Consider the following 16,691-nt stretch of genomic DNA (forward strand, 5'->3'; position numbering starts at 1 on the left):
GTTTATGATGCACTGGCAATATTAGTTTGGGAATAGTCGATGGTGATGGACAAAATATCCCATGCACCCCTGAAGACTGGAGCTTAGCTACCTCCATGCCCTGTGCTTTGCCCCCCTCCCTCCCTCCAGGACTCTGAGTCTAATCTTAGCTCTAGCCAGCAAGGGCTGCTGTCCACACTTCTGAGTGCACCGTCCTCTTCAGGCCCCCTTTTCTCCAAGCATTCATTTCCTCATCCATTCACTCATTCAACAAACATGTGAGCCCTTCTTTCCCCTGGTACTTGGGGACTCTGGAGATAGAAGTCTGAACCTCTGGGAGCTTGTAGGAGGGCCTCCCCTACTCTGGTGCTTCTCACCTGGTAGCTTCTGTGCCCAATCCCTGGTAGGTCCTGGCTGAGCCAGAATGAGTACCAGGGGTCCCGCAGTGCTGTTCTGCCAAAGGACCAGAAACACCCACAGGGCCACACCCATGGCACAGCTGGACGCCCAGGCATTTCCCCAGAGGGCTCCCCACATCCTGCTGCCCCCAAGAAATCCTCTGGAAACCACATGTCATCGCTTTAATACTGTGTAATACTTTCTTTTAAAATACAGTCTCTTCTGAGGTAGACAGACCACAACTGCAGAGCATCATCAGACAGGAGATAAATACGTCCATGTACAACACGCAGCAAAATGAGGTAGAAATGGTTACAGCTGGGGGAGAGGACCCCAACCCCAGTGTGGGTAGAGGATAAGGAGGGCCAGCTTGCCAAGTCCGCCCGCCCTCCCCCAATGCCTGCCCCTGGATTCTTTGGTATGCCCCCTCAACATTGCCAGAGCTGGACCTGCCCTTACCCCACTCCCGCCCCGACCCACCCCAGTGCCTCTAGCCCTACTAGAGGTAGGTGCTAGTAGACTGGGGGCCGTCTCCTTGTGCAAAGTTCCCCAAGGCCAGTAGAGGAGGCAGTGGGGGCCCTGGGTTTCAGGGAGCTCCTCCCTTGGCCCCCAGCTGCCTGCCTCTTGAAGGGAAGGCTGGGATCCCAACCCCACTTCCCCATGCCCTCCACCCCCCCCCATATACGTACACACACCTGAGAGAACTTCCTCACACCCTGCTCCCTCCAAATGGCCCTTCACAGCAGTGTAGAGGCACCAAAAGCCCTGCAGCCAGCCAGCTCGGAGGAGAGGAGGCCCCAAAAGACAAAGGATGAAAAGGAGGGAAAAACAGAGCAGCTTTCCTGTTAGCACTCCAGCGCAGCACAGGCCCTCAGTATCTTGGCACCTGAAATGTCCCCCATGGACACCCTTCCAGCTGGGAGTGGGAGATGGTACAGAGACTGTAGGAGCTATAAGGGAATGGGGGAGGGGGTGCTGGGGGAGAGAGAGAAGAGGTAAGGTGAGGGCTTGCGTCCTACTTTGGAGCAATGGTCAGAGCTGTGAAATGGGCTCCCTGAGGGGTAGGAAGACAAACCAAAGCCCTGTCAAGGGAAAGTTGCTGGGAAGGAGAGGAGTATTATTCGCATAAGGAAGGGTCTCCAAGCCTGGCTTCCGGTGGAAAGTTTGGGTGGGACTGAAAATAAATCCCCCACTTCAGGGAAAAACAGTCTACCCATCTCCTTCATACTCTCACAGCCCCTGAAGCTCCCAACCTAGGACCCTAGGATAATGGGAGAGGCACCTTCTTCTAATCGGTGCTCACTCCTCCTTGGAGCCTCCCAACACGCGGGGAAGCAGAGCCTGTAGTCAGTTTTGTGCCCCGCCAGACTTGTGGCCACATTGTCTTCTCTCCCAAGGGAATCCTCCTAACATAAGTTATAGACGACCTCTCCCTGTGAAAGGCCAGGTGAGAGAAGCTCTCTGGGGACTTCCTGCCTAGATCACCCTCCCATCTGGGCCCTCTCTTTCCTGGGGCAGGAAAGGGGGCAAGGGGCATCCCTCTGGATAACACTAAACAGCTAACACTAAGCTGGGGGATGAGGCTCAGGGGGGAGAGCAGCAGGACCTACCTCTTCTCAAATCCCACAACCCACTCCCCCACACCTCTGGCTACAACGTTGGACCTGGGGAGGAAGCCCTAGAAATACATTCCGCTTCTGTCCCAGGAAGAGCAGGGGTTTCAGTGTGGCTCTGAGTCTTCCTCTCCTCTTCCCCACCTCACTTTCTGAGTCTCCTGGGAGAATTTGCTCCCTGGGGAGGAGTCAGGGGCAGGGAACACACAGGAGAGCAGCCCAAGTCTAACATTCTTTTCTGAGGTCAGTTTCTTCCTGAGTTGTCAAAACAAAACAACAAACAGCAAATTCTACACATCTTACAAAAATAAGAGGCCTAAAATATTAAACAAGCTACATTTCTGGGATTTCCCCCTCAAAAACAAACAAAAACCCTTCTTTGGGTGTTTTTTTTTTTTTTTTTTTTTTTTTTTTCTTCTTTTGCTTGCCCTACCCCCTAAGACCCAAAGATACAGCTGGGTGAGGGATATTGGGGTGGGAGGAAACGCCCTACCCTCTCCACCTCAGCCCCTGGACTTCCAGATCTCCTGCAAAGGAACACTGCTTTCTTTTGAATGAGAGGGACCAAGAGAAACAGAGGCTGGAAAGCAAGGGAGGGACAGAAGCACAGAGGGTGATAGATGGAGAGACAGGGGAAGGAGGAGCAAAAGAGAAACAGGGCCAGCATATGAGGAGGTCAGTGACAAAACCACGGAGAGAGAAAACTACGCTAAGGCAGAGAATGGGGAAGGAGGGAGCCACTAAGAGAGCGAGGAGACAAAAGGATTGTGGCGAGGGCGCAGGAGTTCCTTAGGCCCCGGATGCCAGCTCATCCCGGGTCTGCCCGTCGGCTGGGCGGAGATGGCGAGTTTCCCGTCCACAATAAATAGGAAAAACCTGAGTACACAGCGCATATGGCATCTATCTGCCTAGCAGAATCATTTTCCTTCCCACGGAAAAAAAAAAAAAAAAATCCACCGGCAGCCCCTCCCCTCCCCCAGCCCACTTTCATCACTCCGGCCCCCTCCCAACCCGGTTTGGCTAAAGACAACCTCCCGACCGGAAGGGCGGGGAAAGAGGGGCGGTTGCTCCCGCGGCCTTCGGGCGCGCCGTCAGTGTCCGGAGCCGTACATTTTGTCCCATTCCACGTACGAGTCCAGGTCCTTGGGGGAGGCCCTAGGGCCCACCTTGGCGAGCGCTGCCTCCAAGTCCTTGTAGGAGAGGGGCCGCTGCAGCCCGGGGAGGCCCGCCCCGGCCGCTGCCTGCTGGCACAGCTGCCCCAGCTCGCCCCCGGAGAAGCCCTGGGTGCCCTGCACCAGGGCCGCGAGCTCCCGCTCGTTCAGCGCACAGCCATGCTGGACCAGCGCCCGCTGCAGGATCTGCCCGCGGGCAGGCCCGTCGGGCAGCGCCACGTAGAAGCGGAGAGCGAAGCGCTGCCGGGTGGCGTCGTCCAGAGCCGCGGGCCGCGAGGTGGTGCCCACGACTAGCACGCCGTCGGCCCCTGCGCCGCAGCCGCCGTCCAGACAAGCCAGAAGTGGCGCCTGCAGCGCGCCTGCCGCAGCAGCGACGCCGTCTTCACGAGCCTGGAGCAGCGCGTCCAGCTCGCTGATGAGAAGCACAGAGGGCGGGCGGCAGCGCGCAGCCGCGAAGGCGGCCTGGAGGAGGTGCGCGCCCTCGGCGGCGCCCGGCGCGGCCAGCGTAGTTCCGCGCAGGCGCAAGAGCGTGGCCCCCAACTGTGTGGCTAGACAGCGGCCCAGCAGCGCTTTGCCGGCGCCCCGCGGCCCGAAGAGCAGCACGGTCCGCGGCGGGCGCGGGCTGCCGGGGTAGGCGGGGGGCCTGAGGAGGGGCCACACCAACTCCTCCTCCAGCGCTGCCTTGAGCGCGCCCTGGCCCGCCACGTCTGCCCACTGCACCGGGGGCCCGCAGTCTAGCATCTTGCTCGTCACCAGCTCCAGGGCCCCCGGGTCCAAGCCTTTAAGGGGCTCTCCCGACGGCACTGCGAAGCCCCCGCGGGGAGCCGGCGCCGGGGCGCGCTCCGGGAACTTTTCAAAGGGCTCGAGTTGCGGGCCGTAGACGGGGGAGCCCAGGACCTTCAGGGGGACGCCGCCACCGTACTTGCCCGAGGCCTCCTCCGCGGCCCCCGGAGGCTTCGGCCGGAACCCGTTGCCCCGACACTCGCCGTTGTCCGTGTTGGGGTAGGAGGCGCCGTCGGCCCCCGGGGCCTTGGCGGGCTCGTAGATGTACTTGCGGTAGCGGCCGTCCGCGCCCTCGTCGGCCGCCTTGCGCTTCAGCGACACCCCGGCCTCGGCAGCCTGGAAGCCGTAGGAGGTGGGCGCTGGCCGGGGCGGCGCGGGCGCGGGCAGGGGCGTGGGCGCCGCCAGGCCAGAGGTCAGGTAGGGGGCCGACGGCGGGGCAGGCGGCGGCGGGAGGGCCCCGTAGCCTGGCTGCGCCGCGTAGCCCCCCGCGGGGTAGTTGTACAGAGGCCCCGAGGGGCCGTAGCCCGGCGGAGGCGGAGGCTGCAGGAGTGCGGCGGGGGGCGGCGGGGGCAGCGCGGTGCCGGTCTGCGCGCAGTAGCCAGGGGCCAGGTACCCCCCGCCGTAGCCCGCCCCGTACTCGGGCGCCACCGAAGGGCCTCCGCACGCGTTGCCGGCGTAGAGGGGTTCAGGCAGATTCCCGGCTAAAACCGGGGAGCCCCCGAGGCCTCCAGAGCCGCCCCCGCTACCGGACTTGGTTCCCGGGAGGCCCTCGTGGAGGGAGGCCAAGGGGTAGGGGGGTTCCGGCCCTGGCCAGGGCTCGGGGTCCCCCTTGGCGCCGTTGAGGAAGGCTGCGTCGCCATAGCCGCCCAGCGTGGGGCGCTCGTAGGGTGAGTCCAGGACCCCTGAATACTTCTCTGCATAGCGCTTGAGGAGGTTGGAGGCTGTGAGGGCAGAGATGTCGTCGTGTGCCCAAGCATAGTGGCAGCGCTGGCGACCTCCCGGGGGCAGCTCCAACTTGTGGGCTGGTGACGGGGTAGTGGAGGAGACATCCAGGTGCTGCTCTGGCCACTGGTTGAGGGGCTGGGCGTGTTCCGGTGTCCAGTGCATCTTCAACAGAGCTGTGGGCGAGATGGGGAGAAGTGGCTAGAGGGGTCGTGCCGGGCCTTTCAGGGCCCACCAGCCGCCAGCCCCAGGCAGCTTAGATGGCAGCTTGGCCCAGGCCGGTTTCCACCATCCACCACCCCCGTGCCACCCTCCAGGGCCTCCCCTCTGCAGGCACCACTAACACAGTACTTGCCTTGGAGGGCACGTCCCAGCATTAAAACTGTGTGAAAATACTTTCCTTAGAGAGGTCTGGAAATGATATGTTTGACCCTGACTTCACCTCAAGAGGCAGTTCGATGATGATTTTGTCCCAGCCACACAAGCCCTGCCCTCTACAATACCTGGTCCCTGCTTTCAGACCTAATGTAGTTAAGGGGTCCACGATGAGTGAGGCACCCTGCCCCCAGAAATAGTCAAACGCAGGTGGGGCTCCTTCAGTAAGACTTGTTTGCTACACACCAACCCTGTGCTAGGCATTAGAGATACTAGATTTGCAGAAAGATGAATGGCCCTGGAGTTTGATAGTCCTACCTGAACTATTCCCTGCAGCCCTCCCCAAGATTCCAGGGGCCCCTTTAGGCCTCAAGTCAGAGACTCCAGTGTGTGGGGGCAGTGCCTAGTGGTCCCTGGGAAACTCCAGGGACTGACCCAGAAGCATTCACTTCGGTCCACCTAGTTCCTTTCAGTCTCTGCCTGGTGAAGTCAGAGCACCTGGGTTCCAGACCCCCATCTGCACATGCTGGCTGTGTGCCCCGGATGTGTTTCACCACAATACAGAACCGCGATTTAGAAGAGACAAATCCTATTCTGGAGAAGATGGGGAAAAGTGAGTAGAAAGTGGGTCACATATTTGTGAGCTTCCCAGTAACCACATAACTCCCTTTGCAGAATAAAAAACACCACCCTACTCAAAAGAAGCAAAATGTTCCTGGCGTAGAAATCTTGGAACTTTTTTCTATAGACTTCGGGAAGCAGGCCTGTGAGATGTAATGAACCATGACCTCTTAAGACAGCCATGCCAGAAGCATGGCAGAAATGTTCCACAGAAGTTTCTTACACTAGCCTTGAGCACCAGCCAAGGCATGTGCCAAACGCTGGTAAAAGGGATTCAGGTTTTGGGGAACTTTTGCAGGTACATGGATGGGTTGGCCTGCTCTGAGGATTAAATCTCAAAGACTAAATGGGCCCATGGCATGCCAGAGAGGGTTTTTGCAAATGATTATTTCTCAAACCTAAGCTTTTGGTAAGATACGTTAAACTCACAGGGTTAATATTCTTCAAATTTTATTAAGCGAATAGTAAGCATTGTGCTAGGCAAAGGGGCAGACTGAAAGGCAATACGATGGTTTAGACAGGTGGAAGGGACAGGCAGACAATATCGTTTGTGAGGTGGTAATATAGAAGGGTGTGCCAGAGGCTCTGGAGCTCAGGGAAATGTGCCCCATCTGCTTGAGAAGAACTCAGCAGGGAGGTGGTGTCTTTACCGGACCTTGAAAGGTGAGGGGCCAAGTTGGGCGGGGGCCGGCCAGCAGGTTCCCACGCAGGCCATTCATAAAGCCAGGGCTGTGCTAGCTCCCACGCCCTCTCTATTCCTTCAAGCCCTTTACTGCCACCTTCTGGAAAACTGTCATAATAAATCTTCAAATCTATCGCATCCGTGGGGTAAATCGTCCCCCTTTAGAAGGGCTCATGTTCAGTGTGCAACCTGCATGACCATACATTGCGAGCCTTGCGGGAGTGCTAAGAAATGCTGGGTCACTGGAGCCTTGGAAGTGGGTGTGTATGGGGGGAGTGGCAGAAGAGGCAGCCGACCAAGTGGCTTCTGGCGTTCTCCACAGTTGTCCTCAACTTGCAGCAGCTTGTTGACAGCACCACCTCTGTTGACCTCACACCTCCTATGGCTGTGACCTGCTGCCAGTGGGAGGGGACACTCTTTGAACATAAAACTGTATTCTCATCCCCACTGCCCTAAGGAGGGCATGAGCCACATAGACACTAAAGCTAAAAAGGGAAGTAGGAAGTAGGGTTCTTTGAGGTTTTATCTCCACCTGAGAGATAATCCTGGCCACCAGGGGCAAGAGGTTCAGAGCAGAGACAAGAGACCGGAGTGTGAGGTCTGTGGAGGGCGGGTATGCAGCTCTCCAGCTCATGGTGAGGGGGTTCTCCAAAGAACAAAGGCATTACCTAGAGTCACTGGGGGTTAATTTCCCAGGACTTCGGAAACCACAAGTGAACCTAGTTTGCCGGGTTCTGTAAGGTAACATTGGAGTTTTACAGATGCAGAGCACCTGATTCTTGATTTCTGCTTGGGTCAAGCTCTCAGGGTCCTGAGACTATGCCCCACGTTGCTCTCTACACTCAGTGGCAGTCAGCTTGAGATTCGCTCTCCCTCTCCCCCACCCCGGTACTCATTCTCTCTCTCGCAAATAAATCTAAAAAAAAAAAGTTCTACAAATGCAAATACTGTGATGTGGCATGGACCCCAAACCTGTTTTGTTTTTGTCTATTTACTATTATCTGTGCTTTGGCTCCTTAATATGGAGAAGAGAGATTTGACCTTGATCATACTTCCCCCCTAGCACGCTGGGGAAAAAAGCATGACCCCTCCCAGAAGGACACAAAGAAAGCTCTGGATCTGGACTTACCCACATACTCCTCAGCCCCTGCCAGACCCTCTGCTTCCCCCTTGTCTCTGTCATGTGGTATCCTCCCTGATCCTAGCACTCAGCTCCTGCTGTGGCCACCGGGCTCTATCCAAACAGACAGCCCAACCTCAGGCCTGCTCTACTACTCCGGGATTAGCCCCTTTCAGGCAGCTCCCAGCCGCTCCCTCGAGGGACCCTGTCCTTGGAAGCTCATGCTGCCCACTCGGTCTCCCCTCCATCCCTCAGATACTGGCCCTTCCATTCCAGGTTATTCGCTGTCCATTTTAGCCAGGGGCACAGCTCCCTCACTTCTGGCCTTCCGTTTTCACACTTATCTATATCTACTTTGCAGCCCAGTAGACCTGAGGGGCCATCCACCCAAGCCCTTGACCCCAGTCCAGTCCAGGTTGGGACCTTGCCCCATCCATTAACTATTCCAACCCCCTATTATGTCCCACTTCCCTCCCACAGCAAGCTCAATTCTTTCCCACCTCCGGAAAGACCTCCTAGACCCTCCTAGTCCCCCCCCCCCACTAGCTACGAGCCCATCTCTCTGCACCTTCTCCCTGTGACTTCTGCTAGAGGTCCTTTAGACCATTCACTGGGGAGCGGGGGACCAGGTCAGCAAGTTCTACTGAACTTGTCACATAGACTGCATCTGGATACTTCCTCTCACCCCTTCCAAGGGAAAGAACAAAGGTCTGGCCACAACCAAGCTGCCACAGGAGCAGGCTCAAACAACCAACCCAAGGAAAAGGAGAGGATAGAAGTTTGCAGGAGAGGGCAGGAGGGAAGGTTGCCTGACCTGCACATAGGCTGAGGATGTGGGCCTACATGAACCTGAAGACCTAGCTGCCCGCATGCCCCCACTGCTGGGAACACGCACTGTGCAGATGTGCGCAGCTGCAGGCCACATGCGTGCTTGTGTGCGTGTGCATGAACATATACACACTTGTCTTAAGCTTGCGGTGCCGCCTCAGCTGGGTGCCTCCTGAGACACCCATGCCCACCACGGCCTCGCCTTCTCTCCCTTCCAGACATGCAGGTCTAGGGCAGGTGAGGACAGGGGAAGGCCATGCTGTCTCCCTGCCCACATCCCCAGGCCACTTATGGCCCACAAGCTCCTGCCATTCAGCCTCCTGCACCCGGAGGGGGCCTCCTCCCCACTTTATAGGCCACACTCTAGTGCCCGCATCAGCTAAGGAGGGCGAGGCAAGGCCCCCAGACTGGTCTTTACTTAAGCCTGCGACTTTCCCTGGGTCTCGGGAGGACCCTGGAGGAAAAACAATTCTTTGCAGCTGCACTTTTGGGAAGCAAGGTCAGGGTCCTGATGAAGCTCTTTCTCTGCAGACCCATGAAAGCCAAGGGCCGTCCCACGCGTATGAGGCTGGAACTCCACTTGACTCCATCCATAGAGCACAGCCTTCGAGCTCACAGGTGACGAATAGTAATGGCAAGTTACTGGATGGAAGGGTGAGTAAAGGATCCCTTAAACAACACTCCGCCCCTTGTTTTTAGGAAGTCTTCCAGGATGGATGACAGAAGTGATCTGTCTTCACAGACGCCCAAAACACTCCGCGCACCTGTTTCCGTCCCTGTCAGCAGTGCCCAGGACACTCGGTGCATTGGGCCTGACACAGGCTAGGAGAGTGTGATTTATAAGAAACACACTTAGTCTTTGTTCGCTCTTCCTGGCTCACAGCTCCCCAAACCCTTAAAATGTCCTAAGGATAAGAGCAATGGGGGCATCTTTCCCTATGGTCTCTTGTCCTCAGTCCCTGAAATTGCTTTGCAACCACAAAGGTGAAGTGGGTGGGTTATTTACAACAAGCCCTTTCTACTGCACCTGAGCTTATGATAATGTGGTGATTTTTGGAAAAGCCCCTATAATCTAAGGATGGAGGCTGGTTGCCAGAGGAACTAGCCTTGACTAAAGGGTTGGAATTTTCGGTCATACCCCACACCCCTCCACACCCAAGGGAGAGGGGTAGAGGTTGAACTCAATCACCAATACCCAGTGACTTAATCAATCATAGTTATGTAATGAAGCCTCCACAAAACCCTAAAAGGACAGGGTTTGGAGAGCTCTGGGGTTGGCGAACACGTGGACATGCTGAAGGGCCCAGAAGCTCCACACACCTTGCCGTGTGCATCTCTTCCATCTGGCCATTCCCGAGTTGCACCCTTTTAGAATAACCTGGTGATCTAGTAAGTAAACTGGTTTCTTGAGCTCTGTGAGCCCCTCTGACAAATTAATCAAACCCAAGGAGGGGGTGATGGGGTTTTAGCCATCAATCAGAAGCACAGGCGACAGTCTGGACCGTTGATCAGCATGTGCACTGGGGCAGTTTTGTGGGACTGAGCCCTTACCCTGTGGGATCTGATGCTACCTGCGGGCAGATACTGAGTTCGATTGGTAGGACCCCCAGCTGGACCCCAGATTGGTAGGACAGAGCTGGTTGACCTGTGGAAACCCCCACATGTGCTGTCAGAAGTGGGGCACGTGGCCGTGCAGTGTGAGGATGGGGGAAAGACAGGTGGGGAGGATGTTTTCCCCTCACACAGGCCTGTAGACACTCTTCCTCCACCCCTGCTCCAGAGTCTCCCTCTGCAGTCACACTGACTGCAAGCAAGACACCTAACTTCTCCAAGCCTCAGTTTCTTCAGGAGTCAAAGGACAGTGGATTCAGGTGGTGGACAGCCAACTTCTCTCTTTAGGAACCCTTTCCAGTCAATTTTCTACAAGATGCAGCGGGAGGGGATCCCAAGCATGCAGGGCCAGCCCCTGCCTCCAACTCCTTAAGGAGGTCCTGAATACTCCTTCTTACAGAAATTCTCAGATTCCGAATGCCATTACCCACGCCCAGGGCTGGGGGCAGCACAGGGGAGGGGCAACTGCATGGTGGCTGCAGACCTGAGTGGAGAAGGGGCAAGGCCGCCCTCCTGGGCAAGCTCCTTTATCTCAGCCAGGGACAAAGGGGCCAGAGTGGAGAATCCCATTTTCAGGCCGCCTATGGAAATCTCATTAATCTATTCACCACGGCTCGCACAGCCCTTTTGTCCCAGGCTTTTTGTCTGCTGCTCACAACTGGTGCCCTGAGGGTCTCTGGCCGCCTGGCAGAGAACAGGGCTGTCCACTCCCCCCCACCCCACCAACCCCGTAGAGTGGGCCCTGCCCCCTCGTGCCAACCCGTTACTGGGAGAGGAGAGGAGAGAAGAGGAGAGGAGAGGGAGGGGTGTAGAGAAGAGAGGGAGGGGTGGGGAGAGAAGAGGGAGGGGTGTGGAGAGGAGCTGAGGACTAGTCCCCTGCTATAGCCTTGCATCCACCACACAGCAGGCTCTGTCCTAGCGTAGGCCAGAGAGCAGACCCCAACATGGCTGGACCCCCAGAACCCTGCCAGGGGGACCCCCTGGGACCTGGCACAGAGCTTAGCATGGGCAGGGTTCAATAAATGTTTAGGGAATGAACCTGAGGCCAGAGGGGTGGCTGCAAGATTTCCTATGGCGAGATGCCATTCTCTGCGGGGGCGCTGTCTTGTTGCCCAGCAGCCGGCAGACACTCTCAGGACACTGATGTGCCTGACTGCGGTTAGTGATACGGAACTGGATCAGACTGAGACCCATCCTTGGGGGTTCTATCCTCGACAGGAGACAGAAGGTACAAGCAGGAGGGAGGGAGGAAGGAAAAGAGAAAAGGAAAGAAAGAATTCTGGCAATTCAGAGTCAGGGGAGGTTGCATTTGGGCGGGAGGATCACCGCAGCACCTAAAATGCGTGTCTGAGGCTGGAGGGCCCAGAGACTTGAGGCCGTGAGGAGGAGTGAGGAGGACCCAAGTTGAGCAGGGAGCACTGGCATATCCAGCTCAGCCCTCCTCACTGCCCACAAGCTCCCACCTAAGTAGACCGTATTTACAGACCACAGCACTAAGTCTGAGGGAGGAGCTTCAGGATGCAAAGGGGCCTCCTCCCTCTGGCAGGTGCTTTTCCTGCCTCCACATGCTGTGGTCAGGCAAGGATGTAAACTGGGGAGCTGGGAACAGCTCTTAAGATCTGAACTCTCCCTCCCTGTCCCCAGACTCAATCCTAGACTGGAGAATGGTAAAGAACTTGTAGCTGGCAAGGGTGAGGGAAGGGCCATGGAAAAGAGGAGGACTGGGGGCAGCTGGATGGCTCAGTCAGTTGAGCGTCTGACTCTTGATCTGGGCTCAGGCCTTGATCTCAGGGTCGTGGGCTGAAGCCCTGCACTGCCCCCACACTGGGCGTGGAGCCTACTAGAAAAGGAAAGAAAAGAAGAGAAGTTAAGGACTGGGGTGCATGACATGGGCTGGAGGAGTGGCAATGGTCAGGACAGACGCGTGTTCCTGTTGGGGTGATTCCCTTCGTGTCTCAGGGAAAGTTGCTTGTCCTCTCTGTTTACTATCTGCAAACATCACAGACTTCCCTGATCCCTCCGACCCCTTAGTGCAAGCTGGATTTCCTCTCCATCCACAGGGCCTGAAGAAATCTAGAAAAAAAAAAAAAACCCAGCTCTGCTCACTCGGGCCTCAGGGTTGCTCGCGCAGTTCCACCCATCAGAAATGCCTTCCCTCTGCCAACCCGCCCTCTCCCATCCTTCAGGGCCATGCGAGGCCTGCCTCTTCCATGCCACCTCCCTGGCCACTCCAGTCCTAAGGACCCTTTGCTCTCTTGGGTGAACTGGACAAGGTCCATCTTGGCAGCAAGTACAGAGGACTTTCCTCCTCCTCACTGCTGATTCCATCCCCTTTCAATGCTCCAGGCCAGGGTTCCCTCCACTCTCCCCTTTTCTGCATGGCCCATTCTCCTGCTAGTGATCCTTCTCATCACACCAACGTGCTGGTATTTCTCCCATTCCAGGGGGGACCAAAAGCTCACACTAATCTCTTGATCCCCCTCCAGCTACATCCCATAGCTCTCTGCTTCCTATTGCCAGAACAAAACCGAAGCAGGTGAAAAAATTGCCTGTGCTCCTGTTTCTAGTTCTCCCCCCGTCAGCCCTCTCTTGCACCTCCTCCCACCAGGCTCTCACACCCAGAAATGCAGGTGCCTGCGCGCGCGGTCTCCTCATTAAACCGGTGGTCAGTCCTCGGCTTGGCAACGCGAGCCTCAGCCCATCACACTCCCTGAAACTTCTTTACTGGGCAGCCCACTGCCCCCTCCTCCTCAGCTCCCTTTACTGGAGAGTAAAGCTCCAGTACAGCTCCCTTTACCACCAACCCTACCCAACTTGGAGAGCCCAGGAGCCTTCTCTCCACATTAATTCCATCCAGTCTTGCACCCTTGACTGGCGACCCTAACACTGAGGACTCCTAAACATGATTCTCCAGCCTGGAAGTCTCCCCTGCACTCCCCACTGGCACATTCAACCTCTTCCCAACATCTCCATCCAAATATATATATATATATGTTTTTTTAACTTACTTATTTTAAAGATTTCATTTATTTATTCGACAAAGAGAGACACAGCAAGAGAGGGAACACAAGCGGGGGGAGTGGGAGAGGGAGAAGCAGGCTTCCCACTGAGCAGGGAGCCTGATGCAGGGCTTGATCCCAGGACCCTGGGATCATGACCTGAGCAGAAGGCAGATGCCCAAAGACTGAGCCACCAAGGCGCCCCTCCATCGGAATATTTAATTGGTATAATGACATGCCCCAAAATCACACCTCTGACTTCCTCACTCAATCCTGATCCACCCCCACCCCCTACCCCCATCTTCTGCATCTCAGGAAATGGCAGCTTCATTCTTCCTTGTTGCTCAGGCCAGAAACTCTTGGAACCTCATACTTCTTGCCAGCAAATCAGGCTGGCCCTGACTTCAAAATCTATCCAGAATGCAACTGTCTCTTAGCTGGATGCTTACAGCAGCCTCCTGTCCCATCTCCCATTTCCACCCTTGCCTCCCACTCTCTGTTCTCAGAGTAAAAGCCAATGTCCTGGGGCACCTGGTTGGCTCAGCCGGTCAGGCAACCAACTCTTGATTTTGGCTCAGGTCATAATCTCAGGGTACTGGGATCCAGCCCTGTGATCCCAGTATCCAAGGATCCAAGGATCAGCAGAGTCTGCTTGAGGTTCTCCCTCTTCCTCTCCTGCTGACCATACCCCCTCTCGTACACATGTGCTCGCTCGCTCTCTCTCATAAAATAAATAAAATCTAAAAAAAAAAAAAAAAAAAAAAAAGCCAAGATCCCAGGAGCCTGGCTGGCTCAGTCAGTGGAGCATGAGATTCTTGATCTTGGAGTGGTAAGCCTCAGGGTGGTAAGTTTGAGCCCCACGCTGGGTATAGAGATGACTTAAATAAATAAATACATTAAAAAAAAAAAAAAAAAAAGCCAGCATCCTCACAGTGGCCCACCAGGTCCTAATGATCTGCTTCCCCATAGCTCTCTTGCCATTCTACAGTCTATTAAACACTTATTTTTGCCTGCGTTCCCCCCCAGTCCAACGCCCCCTCAGGCCACAGGGTTCTCTTACTCTAGCATAGCAGGTGGGCTCCCTCCCCACAGTGGCCACACTCTTTGCCCCACCAGTCCACACTCACAGCCTCAGGGCTCTGTTCACTTGGCACTTGGCACTTCACCACGCACTGGCCCCTCCACCTGCAGCTCTCTGGAGCACGCACTCACCATCATCTGTGTACGGGTTGCTTTACTGTCTAGTACCAACTCTAGAAAATTCCATGAGGTCCGGGAAACAAAGGTTTAAAAGTTGCCTGTTTCCTCCTCTTCCATCCTCTGGTTTTGCTCCCCATCCTATCCCAAGCACCTAGGACAGTGCCTGGCACACAGTAAACTTCTAATAGACTGTAGAACAGATGGACGGATGTTTGGGCCGACAGAGGGGCCAAGAGGCTGGAAATTGCCTCTGTGTCCAAATAAAAAAAGGGTGACTAAATGTGAGCCCACATGAGATAGTGGGGGTGGCAAGAGGCAGAGCCAGGGGGTTCCCTCAGGAGTGCATGGGGAAGGGTGTCTGGAGGAGCAGTTTGTGTTTGTGAACACCAGCAGAAACCATGGAGCCTTGATCTGGCTGGACTTGAAGGGCACCCAGCCCAGCCCCCAGGGACCCTCACCTGGCCTTTTTTTTTTTTTTTAATCCCCCTACTTCTTTCTTCCCCTTGTTAGGCCTCTGGGAGAGGACAAAAGGGGCGCTGGAATTCCCATCAAAGGCCACCGGACACATGGCAAAGAGATTAGGACCCTTGGGATCCTGCTTCCTGGAGGTAGTGAGGCCTCCCCGCCAGTCTGGCCCCTCTCTGCGGTGGGAGGTGTGTGGGGGGCATGCTCTGGCCCCGGACTCCTCATATGTCAAATGCCAAACAGGAGGAGGTCAGCCTGGGGGGGGTGGGGAGGGCTGGTTAAGCAGCCCCCATCTGGGCTGTGTGTATGTGTGTGTGTGTGTGTGTGCGCACACACGCACTGGGGGGATGGGAGAGTGCAGAAATCCCTGCCTATGTCCGTGGTCAGGGCCACAGACAAGCTGTGACCATCTGTTGTCTTCTGGAGAGGCCAGTCCAGGGGCCCAGCACCCTTGAAGATAACCCATGCCTTTCTCCCAGCCTTCTTGTGTTTGCAGAGAACTTCCACGGGCTATCATTTGGTTTCACCCTCACATCTTCCCTGCCAGACAAGCATATTCTCCCCATTTTACAGAAGATAAAATGGAGGCTCAGAGAGGGGGAGTGATTCTCTCAAGTTTATAACAGCTAGTAAGAGGGGAAACTGGGACTCTTCAGCCCATCCTGCCGACTCTTCCTACCCCAGCTTTGACCAAGGTGCCTGGGCACCAAACATGGGGCTTCCAGGCACAGCCTTTCCATCCATTCCTGGCTCATTGCTCAGGGCCAGCTCAAGACTGCCCCACAGCTTCCTCTTCCAGGAAGCCTTCTAGGACTGACACCCCCAAGGAAGTTCTGAAGATGCCTCAAAGTATAAAGCTCTATACAGCCACTCCTTTCCCATCCTGGGCTGCTGATCTGTTGGGCGGTCTGTTGGTTTGGCCCCCTCGTGTCCCAGGACCTCTTAAGGGCAGTGCAGCCATGCCCAGGAGCAGACGATTCCCTAACCGCATGATATCCACCCTGGGACTGTGGAGGCCTGGCAGGTTGGGGAGAGAGAGCCTCTCATGCCCGAAGGAGCCCTCCCCAAGGCTCACTCAGCCACAAAGGGATCTGCACCCAAGAGCTTGGCTTCAGGGCCTGAACAGTCCAGGGCTGTCCACATCATAGCCGCTAGCCACAGGTGGCTATTCAAATTCAAGTTCATTAAAATGTACAAATGATTTTAAAATGTAAATCATTTATTATTATTTCCCAATTACTAAAAATAAAAATGTATTATGAAAGTTAGATTAAAAGTTCGGTTTCTCCAGGGCACCTGCCACCCTCTAAGTGCCCCGCAGACCCATGCGGTGGTGGCTGCAGTTTGGAACAGCGCAGACATGGAACATTCCCAACATCACAGAAAGTTCTATTGGACAGAGCTGCTCTAACCCCAGCCAGGGCTCCATTCTGCAAGGGTGCCTCCCACTGCAGCTAGAAGGGTCTCCAGGTAAACTTCACTGGGACTCAAGAGTCCTTTCCTTAGGGCTCCTAGGAAGTTTTCTCGCCAGGCAGGGCTCCAGCTTCTGTAGACTAGCTGGACCACCCCCCTCCCCACCAGCCCAGCCTGGCCCACAGCCCTCAACCTCAAGGCAGGAGAGGAGGGGCAGGCTGAAAAGAAGAGGATGGTAGGACAGGACAGTCTGTCATCTGGCCCTGCGGGGCTGCACTTCCTTCCCACCCCCCACCCCCCCACCCCCGCTCAGCTGCTCAACACCCCTCCCCCACCCCCACCATCCTCATCCTCACCAAATCCCAAGGACAGATGGGGGCCGGCTGCAGGAAACGTGACCACAGTGAAAGCACTCTCAAATGGCAACAGAATCTGGGGGTCACAGCTGTGTCCCCCGAGGCCTGGCCAGTCCCTCATGTCCGGCCTGTG

At 56.0% G+C, this 16,691-nt stretch overlaps 1 protein-coding gene across 1 annotated transcript; it reads right to left on the reverse strand.

Annotated features, from left to right (window-relative positions):
* Positions 1 to 2,678: 2,678 nt before the first annotated feature.
* On the reverse strand, positions 2,679 to 5,115 carry FIGNL2 (fidgetin like 2). The gene has a single exon (XM_044228349.1). It carries the CDS (start codon positions 5,051 to 5,053, stop codon positions 3,083 to 3,085), a length of 1,971 nt encoding a protein of 656 aa, XP_044084284.1. The 5' UTR covers positions 5,054 to 5,115; the 3' UTR covers positions 2,679 to 3,082.
* Between the last annotated feature and the right edge of the window lie 11,576 nt (positions 5,116 to 16,691).

The sequence above is a fragment of the Neovison vison genome, chromosome 12, assembly GCF_020171115.1.
Source record: "Neovison vison isolate M4711 chromosome 12, ASM_NN_V1, whole genome shotgun sequence".
NCBI lineage: Eukaryota > Metazoa > Chordata > Mammalia > Carnivora > Mustelidae > Neogale > Neogale vison.

Bases quoted from the DNA above. Each gene is read 5' to 3' on its own strand.
- FIGNL2 (XM_044228349.1), bottom strand. From the start codon at position 5,053: ATGCACTGGACACCGGAACACGCCCAGCCCCTCAACCAGTGGCCAGAG.